Raw genomic sequence first — 20,230 nt, 5'->3', positions numbered from 1 at the left:
TTAGGGCAAACGTGAAACACGGTCCCATTGCATTGCAGGATGTCAGCAGACACAGTGGCTTGTTTCAGGGAGGTGTTCAGATGTCTTGGAGTATCACCTGCACACCATCTTGCTGGGTTTTGTTGCCATGCTTAGTGTTATTTATAACATTTGCTGTGCCCATATACTTTTAATTTCCCTCAATAACTGGCTGCTGCCACAAAATATCCCCAGTTGCTGTTGCTGTTACAACATTTAAATGACATAGCATGGTCAAAACAAACCATTTATGCCGACAAGGATTTTGCATCAGTACAGAGCTGGGGCATCAGCCTTCAGCAGAAGAAAAGACCCGGTCAACAACATCCATCTCCCTTACACTTTATTTCAAACCCATATATCTAGGACATCCATCCGCTCTCTTCCATCTTCTAGAGAAGCTGACAGAGATCAGTTTAGTTGGCAACTTGCTAAGGAGTGAAATTCATGCTGTCCTGACAACGGGAAAACACATGGCAATATCCCTGATCATAGTACGGAGCCCACCCAGTGCAGAGAGCGCGTCAGAGGTTCTCGTCTCAGAGCAGTGTTGTTGCTGATTTGCTTAATAGCATCACTTATATAAATATATGTGTATATTATATGAAACACAACTGAGATAAACAATTTATATATACATCAATAAAAAAGAGTGTGCTTATATATATAATACCGTTCAGACTGGTATTTGAAAGATTCCTCTCTGTGTCAAGTTTTTCCAGTAAGCCACAAAATTGCAGAAAGATCAAGGCTGAATATTAATAAAGGGTTGCGGCAAGAGGGCTTTACAAGCTCCCAGCTTAGCAGTGTAAGTGCTGTGGCCATATTCGAAAGTTCACTCTGTATTTTTTTAACTGTATTCAGTCAGTGCCTCACCACAATACTCTCCAGACCTCTTTTAAGGAAAGACAGATTAGTAACAAAGTAAAAAGACCAAGTAGATTATCCGTGGAAAGTCTAGCACTTAATAAGTGATGCATGTACTATATAGCCCTGAGTGATGGATAATTCAGGAAAATATCAGTGTGCCTTTGCAATAACCTTATGGAAGAGCCATTGGCCATAAATTAAGTCAACAACTTGTTTGCGCACATTTTTAAAATCTGGAAGAGAGTTTCCATGATCTCTCCTAGGCACCACATGATTGACAAGGTCACCATAGTCTTCAAGCTGCTTGCATAAATATATCAGTGTCTTTGAAAAATGATCTGAAGTTCAAAATACAAAGAGTCAGTTCTGGGTATCCACTGCAGTAGGTATCTCACCTGTACTGTAAATCCTGGCACAGCTGTTCCAGAGATTGACACTGAATCAGTCCTAACAGCAGGATCTCCAAGGTCTGGCACCACTCTGGTGCTCATGAATGGGAATCCCTAAATGTCTAAACAGCAGCACTAATGTGCTGATCAAGTCCTTGGTGATCAAAATGTTTAATTTCTATCAATAGATTTGAACCCAGAGAGATAACATAAATGGAGAAACCTAAAGATGTATTTCTGAAATTTCTTCTGGGGAACAAACTACCATCATGTATATGGCCCTTTAGGTAGCTCTTCTGCACTCATTCAATTGAATCCTACTACATGGAATTAGGAAGAACCAGCTAGAACAGATAATGTATTTCTTGCCTCCTCCTGAGACGCTACCTGATGGATGTGCTCCTACTAACTTGCAGCCCACCTATTAATATGGAATCACTGCTGCTCAGTATTATAACTGCAGGATTTTCATGTAGCATATCATACTTGTGATTCAACAAATGATGTTACAGTCTTGCAATTTATTGCGTTTTCTCTCATATATGTATAAACGTGTATATTTATGCATATATTTATTTGAGATAGATAGATAGATAGACAGACAGACAGATAGATATACACATATAAGTGTGACTGTGGGCTCCGTATCAGACAATGAAAGGTATCCAAGTCTCAGAATTTGTGGTGAAAAGCATTTGTGTTAAATTTACCAGTGGCTAAAAGCAGCATTTTCCTGTACCCCCTTAGTAGGGCTGTAGTTAGTTACAAAACCTGATGCTGCATCTCATCTGGATCGTTCTGCAGAACGTGAGAAGAATTTATTTGTTCCAATTACAGGACTGATTTTTTTTTTCTCCTTTAATGAATGTCCACAACTTACTGAACTAACACCCATCAGCAATAACATAAGAGATTAGGGAGGATCCTTAGCTGTTGAAAATTGGTAATGCTCAGAGAAGTCAACAGTTTTTTCCCAATTTCAAGACATCTTGAATATCTGTTACAACAATTAAATACTGAAAATCAGTTCAGAAACTGGTGCAATCAACCCATAATATGCAGAACAAATCAACTTATTTCTTTTTTCTTCATGGGGTAAAAATTCCTCTTCAAGACTGATACATCTTTTCTTGAAGAAACTGCTAACTTTCTTCCAACTGCCCTGCTTTATTTTTTCCCTTCATCTAATACATGGGCCAATAGACAACAGCTCTAACTTTCGGCAGACTGAGGTCTGGCGTGGGTCTTCCCCCTACACATTACACAATGCCACACTGAAACTCCCTGCTGTGCCTATAAAATGCTGAAAGCACTGGGGAGGCATAAATAAAGTGTGTGTGTACCTGTGCATGTCTGTAAAATGACTAATGAACAAAGAAAAAATAGCTTGAACAATGTATTTTAACCTCTTGAACTTTTCTGGCAAGTATTTTTCTTATTTCTGAGATTACAGTACAGTATAAAGACTTACTGAAAATAGTGGGTATTCATTTGCTAATTGAAGTGTCATTCACAGCTGCTGAGGAATATTAAAAGACTGGAGGACGAGGAAATGTTCATGTGCATGTATTTATCTACCCATGTGTGTATGTGTTCAGCTATGGAAGTTACAAGCGGAAACAGAGAGCTATATCAAGAAGTTTGAGGGGAACTGACATCAGGTCAGAAAGAGATTTGTCACTATGCAAAAGGAGTTACAGCAAATTTAGCCCTGTGCATGCAAGGAGGAAAGGAAAAAAGGCACCTATAAATAGAAAACATGCACTGTGGGGGGAAAACCCTTCCAATCTGGGGACTGTTAAGCTCTTCTGTTTTTAAATCACTGTGTGATTCTGGTGGACAGGCCAAAGATGTCTCGCTGAGTGCAGTTACTAAACATTTGTTCTTATTCTCATCTCAAGAAGAGGATGCACTTTAAGCTATTTAAATGCCTAGGGACATTGTCCAACTTTAAAATGTTTACTCTGCTGCCTGTCTATGTTCGCTAGGCAGGGATGCAAGAATTCTCCACTGATTTAGTTGAGCTGATCGGCTTCTTTTCTGCATCAGTGAAGCTGAGTTGTGTACAGATGTGTCCTTACCTTACTTCTTGGATGTCTAAAAAAAAATAAATACATTGTGGTTCTGGGGACTGACCAAAGTCTAGATAACTAGAGGAATTTTACATCTCAATACCAAGAGGAAATTTTATACAGCTTGAGTGAAGCCTCCCCTAGAGATGACACTTTCTTAGTTGACAGAGGGGTACCATTTTTCTTCTGGGTCACTTGTTTTAGTGATATGTAAAAATATTTCCCTTTTCCAGCAAACCAGATAATTGTTTTAACTATTACCTCAGATGCTTTATTTCTACAGAGGTTTGAATGCTACATTTGCATCATCCTTGGTCCTTCAGGCAGTCCTGTTCTTTTTCATTGTAACTTCATTGTAACTTCAGCAGCTGGTGTCACCATACCCAGAGAGTTGATTGTTCCAGATATAGTTGCTGGTCTCAAGGTTATCAGCAGAGTTCATTCTGAAGCTCCCCACTCTGAAGCTCCCCGCTAGGTTTTTGCATGGAAGAAGCTGGTTTCATATGTTTCCAAGGCCTGAATGTGTCAAACTGCTTTTGAAGTTCTGTTAAAAAAGGGGAAAATAGTTCATTTTGAAAGGTGTTGTTTGGGGTGCCCGTGCTTTGTACAGATCTCCATAAAGGTTGGATGGTTTAACATTTGACTATATCTTCATTCCCTATCTTTTACAAGGATAATTAACCTTTGTAGAGATTCACAGTATACTGATGTTAAGAGTCTTTGCATAGAAAAGTACCCAATGTGCTGTGACCTAACTAAAAACCATGGCAACTAAAAATGTGATTTCATGATCAGGTTAAATAAAGTCCATACTTCTGACTTCCGTTAAATCCTGTATTCTGCCCTCAGGCATGTTCCCCTGTCTACTTTCTTGTGTCAATGCCAGTGCTTGAGGGGCTGTACAGCCAGCCAGATGGGGGAGCTAATAACACTCATAATTTATTTTGCCATCTAATAATTTATTTTGTTTCGACAGAGGTAGTTTTCGCCTGGATCAGCTCTCTGACGAGCCCACCGTTCTGGCATCCAAATCACAACCCAGCCTCAAGGGTACGATGCTAGACCAAACACAAGCCTTAAAGGTTTATTTCTCTTTGATGGTAATATGTGCATGTGTAGCATTACAGGCAGTGATCAATTCTACCTACCAATCCTGAAGCAGTGGCACCCACACAACCAGTGTTTTTTGTTGCAGCCTTAAAGACATAGCATAAATACGCCTCCACCTATGCTACTGGTTGTGGGAAGTTTGCATGGATTGCTTCCAGATCCGTGTCAGTAATTGGCCATTTGTGTTTATAGCCCTGGGGCTGCTGATATCATCCTGTGCCTGTAGTTTCAAGGCCTCTGATATCACTCGGTGCTCTTGGGAGGGCCCACCTGTACTTTTGCTCTCTACACACATGCTTCGTCTACGCAATGACGCCGTATACGTATCTCAATATATGTATAGCCCTTCCGTGACTATTTGTTAGTGCGCTCCGTGCAATTACAGCGGTGCCACAGGTATGTCACCGGGGCTCCTCTGCAACATCACACAGCTCAGTGGCCAGGGTGGGAGTGCAAAGGCGCACCCGAGGGTGCAGGAAGAGCAGACCTGCTCCTTTCATCTGAAGCAAATCGACAAACCACGCCTCGAGTTTCAAAAGCATGGAACAGAACTGCTGGGAAATGGTAGGTCTTTTAATGAAAACTTGCGAGAGAAATGAAAACTAGGGTTTTTTTTTTTCTGTTAAGGAAAAAAAAAATCCTCTGTTAAGTGCTTTTGCTGTTAAGTTTTCAAACGTAAAGGTAAAAGGTTTGTGATATGCTGTTTGAAAGAGGAAAAACATGAGAAAATGTTTCATTTAGGAAAAAGACAACCTTTCATTTGAAGAAATGTAAGATTTTTGGCAAGTGTTAATGAGGAATATGCTCTGTTGTTTCATAGTTGCACCAGCCTGGGTATTTGAGGTGCTGAAAATCAGTGGAGTTCCTGTGTGTCAGTCAGCGACAAGATACCCCCACTTTCCACTCATATCGTACGGCTTTACAATACCGTTTGTCTCTGAAAAACGTGTTCTGATTTATGTAGTATGACTTCTCCTCAGCTAAAACGGCTGGATAACAAGCTGTATTACTTTGTCATAACTTTTATATGCCTAGTGGATAGAATTCTAATTATGATATATACTGTGTTGCTACTAGAATTTTTATGTTGCTATTAGAGTTTCTACGTTGCTACAGTGCTTTCCACTAATCTAAGACTCATAATTGGAAGTGTTTCAAAGCCTACATGTGCTAATTACTCTCTATTAGCAGAATAGGAAAGCTGGAACATTCACTTTCTCCCTTTACAATATTTTAAATAAAATTGTTTATAAGGGTGTGTGTGTATGTGAGAAACAAACACAAATTTAAGCGAATATTGTAAAAAGAATAGTTTGTCTAGTAAGCCTATAATTATTACCATTTTTTTCTCAGTTTTGGTCTGTAAGTATATGCCCGTGAGATGCTTGAGAATGTTGTGCCTTTATACTGGGCTTGAGAAATTTATCTGACATCTACAAAATTGTGGGCCTGAGCTGGTTAAAAAATGAAGTGGGGGGCTGCCTATGCCTCGAGCAGAGGCAGTTTACTCACCAACAGTCCAGAACGGACCAGTCCAAACCCTGCTGCCAGCATTTTTTCTTTTTAAGGCAGGAAGAAGGACAGCTTTGTCTTTCAGAAAAACTTTAGCCCCATACACAGTGGTCCCTGGAAGGGCAGAGGGGGACTCACTTTCTTCCAGTCCCAAGCTGCTGGCTGCTGCAGGGTGTCTTCTGCATAATTCTTCAGTGGTGTCAGCCTACTGTGGAAATGGAGGCTCTCTACCCTTCTCTTGCTTTGAAAATAAATGCTTTATCAATATGGCTCTATCAGTTAGGAATGTGAAGAAGAAATCCCACCCAGCATGGATATAACTTTACAAAGAAAAGCCCAGATACAATTGCACTGGAAAAAGTGATCAATTTTCCTCTAGAAAAGGGTATTCCTGTATAGTGGAATGAGAATCCTTATTGGCAAATGATGTATCTATCTCCACCATTGCACTTTCTGGTGATCTCATGCTGTAACATTTTCCTTCCATGGAAGTTCAGTGGGAAACTCCCCAGAAATGCAGTGCCAAGATTTTAACTCTTGATGCTACAGTTACCAAAAACATTGCAAAATATGCTTGTTATTGTATATTCCTTCTAGAACACAGGTCCCAGGGATAAGAAAATCATACTGTATGATATCTTATATACTTTATTGGTTGTAGAAGATCAAAGCTGAAAACTTAAATCTTTCAAAAATTGTCCCAAAATTTCATGAGTAATAACTTATAAATTTATGATTTTAAAAGGTTCAAAAGGGTTAATATGAGTATATGTTAAAAATAGGATTTATATTTATATTTTCTGCTTAAAATCTGTATTATATCACAGACCATTCTGAAGCATCTGCCAGCACCAAGATAGTGAGAAGGCAGGAAAAGTCCTATCTTATCACTTGCCTCCTTGGTCAACTAGCAGCATATCTAAACTCACTAAACTTAAATTCCAATCTAAATCATGAATGCAGTAGACAAAACCATACAGTTGTGATCCAGGAAAGTACATATACAGAAGTTGTCATTTAATAAAGTTAAAAATTCTGCATGAATATTTATATGCAAGATGTTATGAAGGTCTGCATCTATCTTCGGGACGTTAGTAGTGAGTGAATTTGATGTCAAATATGCGGAAATATGTGGTAAAACCCTTGCATGTTAAAGCAATTGGCAAAACTTCAATCAATGCACCTAGGTTCTAGCCATAAAAAGCATTAAGATGAAAGTAAAATGAATTTAATGCTTCTTACCAGTCCAACCAAGGAGTAAATATAACAAATACTTTATTCAGTGAAAACTATCTGTAGAATTATGTAGTAATATATAGTAATAATCCAGAACCTGCTCCTTGATAAATTACTGTATTTGGGTGAGTAAAGAGAGGGTATTGCTGGATACTTTTAAATGATGGTTGATACAGATTTATTTAGCCTGATGCATGCTGCCCATGCTATGCTGTGGGGCTTTTTTGTTTGTAATATTCTGCCTTTAAAATATTTGTTGTGAAAATCAGGCGCTTGGAAATTTTATGCCAATTAAACAAAATGGCATTTTGGCTTTTCTGGTTAGTTGATGTTAATCTTCCAAATCCTTTCACCCAGATCAGAGCTGAATGTCTCGTATTTAGGTCTGGCAGATGGAGAAGTAAACTGAAGGAAGCTTTCTGTTTTTATTACTCTTATATTAATTGGGCTCTTAAACATATTTATCTCATAATGCCTGATTAACCCACCAAATAACATACTTTACACAGTTCCCTGTTCATGTAATTTTAAAGAAGAGCTTTCGTACTGGAGTGAATTAGATTTAGTAGAAGCACACTTACAAGACTAGCCATGGCCCACTTTGATAGAGGTGAGGAAACTTGGCCTTCATGTTCCTGTAACTTGCACAACTGTAAACAGAGAGTCACTGTAGTGAAACGAGAGGGGCTGTGGCAGTTTTCCAGTGTTGTAACAACACTCACTGGGAGGAGGTGCTGGCTTACTTGTATAATCATTAGTTTTTCTGTCCTTTCATAACCCAACTGTGTTTTCTGGTTGACTGGCAAAGAAGTCCTAATCCTGCATTTGACATTGTCTATCGATATGGAAATCATTGCTGTCACACATTCAGAATTACATAATTTATACAGCACCACAGCCACACAACGTGCTTAATAGACAAATAAAATGGACAAGTTCCTCTGCAGCAGAACGTACCATTTCTGTCTGCCACCATCAGCCACAAACTGAGAGTCAGGGTGCCTGTGAGCTGCAGCCATAAAGCAGCAGGACGAGAGCTGTGGTGCTATTCTCCTACTGCTTTTAGGAGCTCAGACGCCAGCTATCCAGCTACTTGCATGATTTCAAAAGTGCTGTGTGCACGTCTCCCAGTGGTGGCTTGAGGTGGCATTTCCTGAGAGCAATTCCTGTGCCTGTGGGCTGTATCTGGACTAAGGTTTTGACTTGCTTGTTTTAATTTGGGATAAAAGGTCCCATTGATGTAACCACCAGCATATGCAGTAATAGGAGATTTAGGTTATGTGTCTTCGGGCTGCAGTGTGAACTGTTTGGGTGTAAGTTCACACTCATGTTTTGGAGTGGAGTATGCCTTCATGTGCCACAGAGATGACCCGAACACAGCCCTGGCTGGCAATCTTGATCCTGCAATACCTCATGGCCATATCAAAGTGGCTGAATCTGGATAGACAGGTTTTTCCTGGAAGGGCCCCAAATCACATAGTGTGAGGCAGAAGATTTGTAAGCTGATGAGCAACAAGCATTCACATTGCCCAAGGGAGAATTTTGTACTTTAGCCTCTGCAGTACAGGTCATCTTAATGTGAATAGATAAGTTCCAGGCCAGTTCTTGGGTATAAAGAACAGCTGTCATTTACCGCTGCTAAAAGCATGTCTCTTATTCACAGCATTTAAAATGCAAAAGACTGCTGCCATCCCATTTGTACTAAGACTGTTTCACCATTGCTATTGCCGTCATCAGCAGCAGTGAGGAATTACTTAGCAAAAATTTCCTGAGCTGTAAAAGAATAAGGAAAGGGCCTGAAATTGCATCTTATCTCACAGCAGGGAACAAAGTAGAGTAGGCAGGGGAAAGAAGGAAGAGGGAGAAGGACTTCCGTCCCCCTCATCTGGATTTTTTCATTTGTTTCTCTATTCTTCACCCTGTATCAATGCATCTCTCTAAGACACAATAATAGTCCTAGCTTAGAAGTTTCTTTCTGTGTAGAAAATGGGTAATGTGCATGTCTGTCCATACTGGGACCACATGTGGAGAGGAGAGGAGAGGAGAGGAGAGGAGAAGAGAGGAGAGGAGAGGAGAGGAGAGGAAACTCAACATCAGACCTTCTGAATGAAGGTTGCTGCCTGGCAATGCAATCTGTAAATTTTGGTGTGATCTCTTGGTAGCTTGTGCTGATTACAGACAAACAGAATATCTCTTTTCCAGTGGGTGTGAAAGGCTCATGTTTTGGCAGACAAACAGAACTGTGACAATGTGCTCATGGATAACTGCAATACTTACGTCAATTAGCGCTGTCCCATTTGCTGTCAGACTTAGTAATGGCACTGATAGTCTCTTATCACGTAGTCCTTTCCCTTGGAGACTGGTTGCTATAAGCTATTGGAAAAAGCTTTGGAGAGCAAGTTAAAAAACCTTTCATAACAAGCCCCAGCATCCTGTTTAGAGTACGGATGTTACCACTGTGGAGAAAGAGACCTTCGCCTTCTTCCTGATTGTGCTTTTGCCAATAAACGCTTTACACTGTATATATAATTTCTCCCTACAGCATCAGAACACTGCATTTAATAATAGCATTTTGCATGCGGACATCTCGAGGTTTTCCACAGAAGAAAGATGTGCTTTGGTTCTTGCTTTACGAGTGTGGAAGCCCAGAGAAGTAAAGTGAGTTGCCAAGGTCCAGACTTGCAATAAAACAGAAAAGAGGACAGGGCCGAACTTCAAGCCCACCTCCTAATGATAGGATTCCCATGCCTTCCACTTATATAAAGGTTTCCTGTCTTGTGATACCTACTTCCCAGTGTGCATGACCCTGTCTCTCAGATTACATTAAGAGGAAGGTTGGACTTTGATAAGTCATCCCACTGCCGCTATTGCCGCTTCCTCTCACTATAGGGCCTATACATAAGACACTGTAGCTAGCTCACAGACTGGATGGTTGCATCGGCTGTGTAGGGTCGGGCAGCAGGAAATGGGTAGTAAAGATGCAGCTCGTGCAAGGACAAATAAGGCAGGAGTCATCTATCGAAATCTCAAGCTCTACCTGACAGACCTGCTTGGTCAGGGCCTCTGCTGCCTATCCAGAGACTTGTGAGCAGATCCAGAGAAGTGACAACAAAATTCATGTATAGGCCACCACTCCTATCTATGTCCTTTTGAGACCAACCTCATGTTCCTACCAATATCTGCAGGTATTTGCTTTAGTAGGTTGAAGGTCCAGTTGGGAATAGGTGCAGTGTGGGGGAAGAGCATTTATCCAAGTTCTGTGGGATTTTGAAAATAATGGTGAGAGAACGTACCTGGTGAAGCTGTCAGAAGTGCTGTGCTGTTCAGTAACCGCCATGCTCGAGGAGTCATGTCTCTGCTTAGGACTGGGGAAGGAGAGTTGTACAAACCATCTGTGGGGATGGAGGGGTTGTCCGTGCTCAGCCAAGGAAAATGAAACACCTTCAGCCGATATGCCATAGAATAACCATCTGTCCTCTCCTGCTACAGACCAGGGAGGACCTAGCAGCACACGTGGGAGAAGAAAAAATAAAGGGGGAAAGAGCAGCCTTTGACTGGCCAGCATGGAACTAAAGTTTGATATACGCTAAACTTATGCTCTGAAGATGCAGATGATCCAACTCCATCCTATGAAAAGTACCATTTACTGTAGACATTCCCAAACCATGGCACCTGTGGAGACTGCAGAGAGGACAACAGCTTGTGCAGATGGGCTCTCCTGACCTCTGGGATAGGTTACCCCAGCGGTTACTTCTGCTCCACGGTAGCTTGCTGCGGCGTGCGTTGTTGGCTCCGTACTAGCATTGTTGGCTAGTTGCCCAGCCTGTGTCCCCGTGGTCGCAGCTCTTCCAGGAAGCAGTCAGGGTTTGGGTTGCTGGTACTTATGGCAAAAACTGCCACTGCTGATGGCAGCCCCTGAGCAAGTGAATCTGCAGGCTGACTGCAAGGTGTGACCAGTCTAGGTCTTGTGAAACTAAGCATATTACTCTCCTCTCTTAGAAGCTACATCAGGAGAGAGTGTTTTCTTTGTAAATATATGAGTATAGATGTTAATACTGCTGAGACCAACCATACAGGATGTATTTCTAAATATACATTGCACAGTACTGTCACTCTTCATGAAGAGTGGTACCATCATTTTATGGCTATCCCGCTCGTATTATTTAAATAAAGCTGATATTATTTAAATAAAACTGAACTTTTGAATAAACTATGATTTATAATAAGCCTTATGTTAGTAAAGAGCCAAGCAATTGAAGCCTTTTATGTGCCCCTTTTGCAACTACTTATCCTCTCTATGCTTTGATCAACTGTATTTGGCAAGGCTTAAAAAGAAGTCCTGAAAGTTTCTGAGGAAATAAGGATGTTTCGTCCTAGGTGCTGGAAACTGCATAGGCCCCTCTGGAAATGTGCAGTTATGACTTCAGTGAAAACCCCCAAACCACAACATTTGCTTACTTCTTTTCTTACTGACCTCTGCCTCCAGAGTCCCCCACCCTCCAGCACATTTGGAGCGATGAACTAACTTTCATGTCTGAGCCGAGGGACTGAAGAAATGCAGTTCCTGTTTTAAAGCTTTTTCCCACCAGCTTTCCAACCTCAGCTATCTCATTCAGCTATGTAAGAATTATAGGAAGAATGGCAAGTCAAACCTATGTGCAGGTGTCCTGCATTAGTTTGGTTGTATGAATACTGCACAGGGCAAATAATGCTTCCCTTCATTAGCTTTATTAGCTGCTCACTACTAAATTTGTCTCAGAACTTTGGATGACTTTGTAAAAAACGATACTAGAGTTGTAGAAGAAAAACCTGCCAGGAAGGTGGATTCTACGATTTTTTCTTTCCTTCAGAATTTCAGGTCTTTAATTTTTGCAGAGGTTATGACATGAAAACCCAAGTTGGCCCTTGTGCTAGATAATTAACCTCCAGTAGTAGTGTTATCTCAGAACAGAAAGTACCTAATAAAAAATGTAAATGATGACAAGGAAATATTTTTTAAAAGCAGCAATGCCCTCTAGGGTAGTTAGCTGTGTTGAATTACATATATTTATATATGCACATGCCATGGGACTGTTGTAATCTCAGACTTGAGAAGAAAAGCAAGATGACTCACGAATGAGTATCTCCTAACAACGGTACCTGAGAGGTGAAATCCCGCTGCTGTCAGAGGGGAGTGAGTGTGAAGGAACTCCAGACATGCTCTGTGTAACAGGAAGCAGAGTTTGGTAACTCAGCTATCTTACTCATTACAGAAATAGAAAAAGTACCTGTCTTCTGTACAATTTTAAGGAGTGGTTTTAGAAACAGTATTCTGCTTACACTTTTCAATAGTTGAAAATCTATGTTAAAAGCTACTGATTTAAATATATTCTTCAACATAGGTATTCTGAAGGTAACACAAAAATCTGTCAGGAACTCTGCTCAGCTGTTAGGAATTTGAGCATGCTCTTATGCCCTCGAAAATGTGTTTCCCTTGGATTTCCATAAGGCTCACAGGTATGGTCCTGCGTTGTAAAATATTGTAGAATTTATTTCATACTTGTAAGGTGCAGTAACGGCGACTAAGATTGAGTTGGTTGCCATGCTCCTCCGACCACCTTGGAAAATGCAAGCCCTGATTATTTATTCCGGCTGACAGAATTTCTGCAAGAGATGTTTTGTGAAAAGCTCCGGATATCAAGGGCTTTCCAGCAGCGACACTCAGATGTGCCCAGTGGTGCCTAATGTGGTGCCTACCACAGCCACAGCTTACAGGTTAGACCACTGCAGAATGACAACATACTTAACACTTACTGTTTTTTTTCTGCTTGGGATTTCTGAACCTTTAGGGTTTGCTGTATTCTGTGGCGTTTCCTTGTAGCTATGGGATCTAGATTTATTTTAATAGAAGCTGCGATTGTCACTTCAACTACCTTGAAGGTAATTCCCTTCAAGGGCTGGAGCTTTAATGGAAAGCCTGAGCCAAAGCAACAGTTGGCAGCACTCGGGATGCGACTGTCCCCTTGCCAGGGACGCGAGCACAGCAGCGGTGCCCGGAGCTGGCCGCCGACCTAGCCGGGTCTAGGTCCCACGGGTGTTTGACGCTGCTGGAAGCAGGAAGCAGCTCTGGGGACTGCGCAGCAGGTGCCTCAGAGCACCAAGCGCTCAGGGTCCCCGCCCTGCCGAGCCCCTGGAGCTCTTCGGCCTTTCCGCGCCGAGACACCTACAGCAGCAGCCGAGGGGTTAACCGGGGTGTGCCCGCTGGGGAGGACCGGAGCCGCCGCCGCCGCGGTGCGGGAGGGCCGGGCACGCCCGGAGGGGCGTGCCCGGCCCTCCCGCACCGCGGCGGCGGCCGCGAGCTCTCAGAGGCGCGAGCCGTTACTGCTGCGGCCGTTGGGTGGCCGTTGGCGCGCGGCCGTTGGCGGGACCCCTACCTGCGCCCGCGCTGCGGGCGGGGTGCCGCCGCTGAGGGGGAGGGGGCGACGCCACCGCCTCGCAGGCTGCTCTCCGCGGCGCGGAGCCGAGCCGGCATGCCGGGCAGCGACACGGCGCTGGCGGTGGACAGGACGTACTCGGACCCGGAGCGGCACCGGCGCCGCAAGACGCGGGTAACCCTTCCCCCCTCCCCGCCCTGGGGCGGTTTTGCCACCGGCGCTCGGAAACTTTTCTCCGCGGCGGCGGTGCCCGGCGTCCCGGCCGCGGGGTCCCTCGCCGCCTCGTGAAGGCGCGGCGTGGGGAGGGAGCTACCGGGCCCTGCCTGGGAGGGAGGGAGGAAGGCGGGAGGGCGCGGCGTGCTCCCGGTGCAGCGGAGGCAAAACAGCTCGGTTGGTCCTTCTCGATAAACCGCCGCCGCCGAGGAGTTACAGCTGTAACAGTATTTTCCTGAAGACGAAGAGGTGGGGGGGGGACTGAGTTCAGGGAGTGCTTGTGCGGCCGCCCCGGGCAGGGCTCTCGGTGCCCCCTGGAAACCAGGGCGGCGGGGGAATCTCCCTCGAAAACACGCCACCACCCTGCAGCGCCTTCGTCGAGAGGTCTCCGTGTTAGCTGTGTTGCTGTTGGTCCCAAGGGAAGTTTTTAATTTGTGCCTCCGTTTTTTGTTCTCAATCTCAGTGCTTACTGCTGTCCTGTTGGCATGAGAAAATGAGATGAAACTGGCTGTTGACATAACAGAAACCGATGTTCAGATAGATCCGCAATAGAAACCAGTTGGAGATGAGAGTAGTAGAGAACTTATTCACCAAAGTCAACAGCAGTGGTTATTTAATAGCATGACTCTATGTCTAGATCTCATTGGTAGACACTTGGTTTTGGTTCTCAAAGTCTCTGTTGAATAAACTGCAGATCAGGTGGTTGCATCCAACAGAGAATGATTATAGTTCCCTTCCTGAAATTACTTAAAGAGGGCTGTGGCAGGGATGGAGATTGACAGAAAAGGTTTATCTGCCTCTGTTAGGGATAAGTAAGAATATACTGTATATCCACGATGTATGACTTTATGGGACAGTTTTCCTTTTGGTCTGCTGGCGAGTTCAGCTTTCTTTATCTCATTGTTTTGATGTTTTGTTAATATAATATAACTGTGTATTTGTAATGCTTATGATCCTATCGTATATTTAGTAGCCTCTGGGATGACTACCACATTGACGAAGGCAGTTGGCTCTCTAGTTTATGCACAGGTTTCAAGTTTTTATCTAAATGCTCAGCTCAAGCAGGTGTCAAACAAACATCTCTCTCTCCCTGTATATTGCAGGAAAAAATAGAGGAAAAAGGAGGTTGCTCTAGCTGTCTCTGAGTATTGGCAAAAATTCTGTTTTCTGTGCTTATGAGATACTGAATTTGTCAATAAATGAGCTTCACAGTTTGAAGTGTAGGGATTAGCTATTTGTGGAGGAAGACTGCTTTTTCCCTCTGCTACACTGAACATTAGCCTTTCTTTCCATCCCTTCTAGCCCATTAATTGACAGTGCTGGAAAGGAGATGGTGTGCTTCAGATTGTTCCTGCGTAATGAAATGTTTTAAAATAAGTAACCTTGTACACTGTGCCTTTACTGCTGGAGTTCTGTCTAACATGCTCTTCATGCTGTAAGCTAGGCGCACATACAAGTCATAAACCAGTTAGGAATTTTATGCATTTCCTTTGTTTTTCTTTTTATAAGTTGAACTAATTGTTTTTTTCCTCATTGTTCTTGCTGTAAGATTAATGTGCAACCTAATTTCCGGTGGCCATAGAAGAAAGTTGCACCTTCCAGGATGATTTTTGGCATGTTTAGGAGTTAAACCTGAAGCTTCCCCTCTATAGTCTAGGTAGTCTGCTTAAAAGCACGAAATATCATGATTAATATTCAGAACACTTGCACACTGAAAAATAAAAATCTCATGTTTAGGACGGTTTTGTGAAAGATTTGGATCTCTCTCTGATTTTGAGTTTCATCAGTCTTAGCCTCTCCTTCCCTTTCTGCAACCATGAGAACTGGAAATACGACTCTTTAACAGCTTTGTAGTCTTGTGTAAGTGCATTGCTTTAGAGTCTAAGCTTTGCAAGCTGTGTCACATATCACAGAACTTGTAATATAATTGCCAAAGATGGTATCAGCAGGTTGTATGTTCCAGGTGATGGTGAAAGCTTGCATTAAATTGATTTGTGCTTATCCAAGACAAGTAGGATTTTCTTCCTGAGTAAATGGCCTCGATAACTTCAACATTCCTGTGATTTCTTTAACCAGGAGGATGGAGCAGCAACAATTAATTATATTATGATATAATGTGATACAATGATATTATGTAAGCAAGGAGCAAGAAAATAGGATGCAACTAGCATTAGGGCTGCCATTCCGAAACAATATTTGAGACACTCGGAGAACCCAAATCAACTCGAGAGACCTCCTTGTGTGAAGAAAGACTTGGAGTTGACTTCATCAGCAGGATGAGAGCAGTATATAGTAGATAGAGTGACATACATTTAATAAATATAGCTTGGAGGAAGGAAGGGGCAAAGCAGTTGCTGGATCTGTAGCCTGTATAACGTAGGCTACTGAGTCTAGTTTTTGGGTAGGCAGTTTTGAAGCACTTCTGCAGCCCTATGGGATGCAGACGCTGCCTGCATCTCTCAAGCCCATCTAAGGATTTTTCTTATGAGAAAGCGAAGCCTTCTCTATGGACAGGGAGGAAGACAAGTCCAAAGCTGCTACTGTCTGTCTATTCTCTGGGAGAAAATATCACCAAATTCATCTTGCAGAATTTCTAGAAAAACTTACTGTGAATGTAGTCTTCTGTGTGTTTAAATGGTAGAATCTGAGGGGAAGAGATTTTCAAATTCCTGCTGAGGTTAAGAAGCTTCTTCAGCATAAGACAACAGGTCTGTTCAATACTGTGCTCTGAGACATTGTGAAGAATGAGATTTTGTGTGCTCTGCTAACAACTCTCTGGTGAGCCACATGTCCATTTTCTGCAAAGATTCCAATGCCTGAAAGAGATAAAATACTTGAATGAAGAACAGCTGATTCATTCTTAACTAAGGCAAAAGAAAAAGTTATTGCTGCTTAAGGAAGGAAAGCATTTCAAGGATTCCTTCTCTCTTCTTGGAAGAGTCACAAGAAAGCCAAACTATGCTGTACACGGCAGCGCAGAGTGTGGTGTAAGACTACTGTTAGTTGTAGCGCAATGATGTAAGTGCCTCACAGTTTTGACGTTACTTGGCATGTATATATTTACAGAAGTATTGTTGCCTTGGTTCTGGTAAATCATCCATCTTCAGTTTTAAGAAGCCTTCCCAAAGATTTCCCGCCCCTCTTCATCCACTAGATCTGACCACTGTAATCTGGATTACTGCAGGCAGAGGTGGAATCCATGTAGACGCTACAGTTGTGCCAAAAGCTTCAGCTCACTTGTGCTAATACTGGTTGCCTAAAGCAGCAACTTCCTCATGCTTCATGCCCAGCACTGGCTGATTTCTGCAACATTTGGAGAACTAATCCAAATTTTTTTCAGATCAGGACCTAACCCATGGAGTAGGTCAACACTTGGAAGCAACGGTTGCATTTTTAGCTGTCATGCGCCAGGTGCTATTCTTGCTGCAATGCAGTCTGCAGGACAGCTAGAGACTGTCATGGTGCCTTCTTAAGGGGCTTATGTTTTGCAGTGAGTGCTGCAGGAGCTTAGAGGTTCTTGGATTCTGTCTGTCTGCACAGTGCTGCTTGGGCAGCAAGGTAACTCCATGCAGAGGTCCATACTAATGCAACAATGTTTCTGATACTGGAACCAACTTGGCTACACTAATTTCTGCATTATTGTGTTGACTTTTTCTCCAGAGCCTTGAATCAAGACTGCCTGTCAAGGCCCTATTAAAGTTCTAACCTCTGAATACCTAGCAGGTTGTCCTATTTAGGTCTCAGGAACCTGCGTACACAAATTCCTTGGGCATCAGGGCATTGCTCTTCTCTTTTATTCCCTTACAGAACAAGACTCTCCCACATTCATTAGGGTTCTAAGTTTATACATTCTGCCTTGTAGGAGAAAAATCCTCTTCTGATGCAGCTGGAGCACATGAGTTCCTTTACTACATTCCATTAGAAGTCTATGCAGTGATATGTCCTGCTTTTCACCAGTACCAGATGCTTCAGAGAGAGATGCTGGAAGTCCTAATCGTGTAATTTCTTGTAGATTTGAGCCTGTTGAGGTGAACTTTCTCTTATTAGGGGTAGACATGTCTGAAATGCTAAGAATTATCCCTTTTTTTAAAAAAAAAAATCCTACCTGAAAAAAATGTGGATGTTCTTACTAACTAACAAATAGAGAATTCTATTTTTGATCTTCTTATGCCTTAATGAAACTAACAATAGAGCCATTGTTCTGTGGATAAACTGATTCTTCCATGATCACAAAAACAGTTACGCTTAAAATAATATATTGAAATCCTCTTGTTTTCTTATTTCTTAGTAATGTAAAAATGTTCTCTGGAATGTCTCTTCTTATTTTCCATGTCTCTCTTATGATCCCTCCCATTAATCTTTTCTACTATAAGCGAGGCTTTTTTTTTCTTTTTTAATAAGCTCTCCTCATATGGAAATCTTTTTAAGCCTTTAATCACTTTCATCATCTGTCCTTGGATCCCCTTTGTTTCTTGCAACCTCTGGTATGGTTAGGGGAAATAACGTAAAGGGACCTAGAAGGATTAAAAATGTTAAAAAAAAAAATCAGTCTCAGGAGAAAAGGAGATTTAATCTATATTCCTGCTGTTCCTTTAAATATAAAGATTACTGTAGAAATGCCTGTTCTGGGCTTTTGTAACTTGTACTCAAACCTCCAGATATTTTATGCTCAAAGAAGTTCTACACACTTTTCCCATGCTACCCTAATTTTTGGAATAAGATAATGTGATGAGGCAGAGTATTGTTAAGACCTCCAAGCATTAATTTTAAATCTACTGGGTATCTAAAGATGTGTAAGACCTGTCAAATAATAGGTAGCATGATGCAGAAAGATTGGGAAGAAGAGCCGCAATTGTGATGGGAACCCCAAAAGACAGATTAGCTTGTTAGTATTGAAAAGCCCATTTTGCTTATTTAAAATAAATAATCCTGTTTTGTTTTGATTATTTTGTCATTGTAGAACTGTTGGTAAAACTGTAACTTCATTTTTTTCTTCCTCTAGTGCTTTAGTGTCACCAAAGAATGTTAGGAAGTTTACAAGACTAGTATCTTTTTTGGTGTACTTCAAGTTTGAGAATTAAATCCACCCAAAAGCTAAAGGTCAACATGAGATGCAATTTGTTGTTGTCAAACAAAATAAGAAAAGGGGAAACTGTTGCTCTACAGCTTAGGGTGTATTGCTGTGCTCCCCTGATCATGCAGCGTGAACATCTTTAGTAGAGTCATGAGCCATAAACATTGTCTTTTCACCCAACATCACCTCCCTTCCAACCTAAGAAGACTGTTGTAAACATTAAGTGGAAGTAGGAATTCATGTTCTCTTCATGGTCACAGCTGATTTCTAGGTTTGGAAGTTTTTGCACTTACACCTCCTGAAGTTTTTGCTCTCTACATGGAAACTTTGTGTTGCTGAAAATTGCACAGTGTCTCCTTTCCTTTGCTATGCTTGTAATTGATCCTTACTGCAGTGGTAACATTGCTTGCAGGACTGGGACATCTATTAGCAGATTTTTAAATGTTAGGTATATTTAAAAAGACATAGTTATTGGAGGAAAATATTTATCCTTTTGGTTTGCTTCCTTTTGAAGGACATGTAATTGCTCTACTGTCAGGTTGCCAGTGGTGCTGCAGGGGAACGCAGACAGCTATAGATCCTTAGTTTTCTCATTGTCGTCAGTTCCATAGGCAAGGCTTTAAGCAAGTGCCACCCGGCACTATGTCTGCATAGAGGGTGCGTCTGTAAGATTTTGGCTGGCTTTGACTTCTACTATTGCTGTTCAGGCTAAAAAGATTCCCACTTGCGGCCCAGTTTGGCACTATTAGCAAGTGTGCAGCTTTCATCTTTACCCGCACAATGAGTGGCTTTGGGAAAGACCTAGGCAGGAGGGAGAGTTTTTAAATAGTGTTGGGGAATGGTGGAACATACAAATGAAAAATGAGAGTATATTCTGATAGAATAACATGTAATTTCAATTATTGTTAATGAGGGTTGCATTATCTTTAATATTGAAAGCTTTCTGCTCTTCCTTTAGTCCAGAAAGAGAGGGAAGGATTAATATTTGAAGCCAAAAATAAACCTGCTGTTCTAAAGCCTCGACATATGGGACCTGGTATGCAACTGGGCTGGCTTGTGGCTTTGCAGCTAATGTTTTTCAGGCTCTCTCAGAAACTGAGAATTCTTCTAAGGCGGCTTTTGTATCATGCTACATAATCTAAGCTTTAGTTTAGGAGAAAGATGGGAGTAGAGGGATGTCTCTACTGGCTAAGATAAAGAACATCTATGACTTGTGAGTTGTGATGCCATTATTATAGAAAGCTGGAATGAGGCTCTCTGTTTTGCTTTTCAAAAAAATTCAAGAAAAGCTTCATAATTTGGAGACCTGGTCCACCTGATTAT

The 20,230-nt window shown here is 41.9% G+C and overlaps 1 protein-coding gene across 4 annotated transcripts in view; it reads left to right on the top strand.

The window, feature by feature from the left end:
- TMCC3 (transmembrane and coiled-coil domain family 3) overlaps positions 1-20,230 on the top strand; it is a 152,816-nt gene that overhangs the window by 82,217 nt on the left and 50,369 nt on the right. Inside the window, exon 1 of one of the 4 annotated variants that reach the window (XM_064510298.1) lies at positions 4,684-5,027. The exons of 2 other annotated variants lie outside the window; for them this stretch is intronic. In XM_064510298.1, the coding sequence (XP_064366368.1) occupies positions 5,000-5,027 (28 nt within the window). In that variant the 5' untranslated portion in view covers positions 4,684-4,999. Of the gene's footprint in view, positions 1-4,683; positions 5,028-13,576; positions 13,795-20,230 lie in introns of those variants that run through there. One more of the 4 variants, XM_026123206.2, reaches the window with a different exon arrangement.

This window comes from Dromaius novaehollandiae, chromosome 1 (assembly GCF_036370855.1).
Source record: "Dromaius novaehollandiae isolate bDroNov1 chromosome 1, bDroNov1.hap1, whole genome shotgun sequence".
Taxonomy (NCBI): domain Eukaryota; kingdom Metazoa; phylum Chordata; class Aves; order Casuariiformes; family Dromaiidae; genus Dromaius; species Dromaius novaehollandiae.
This window is presented reverse-complemented; position numbering and strand designations above follow the sequence as displayed.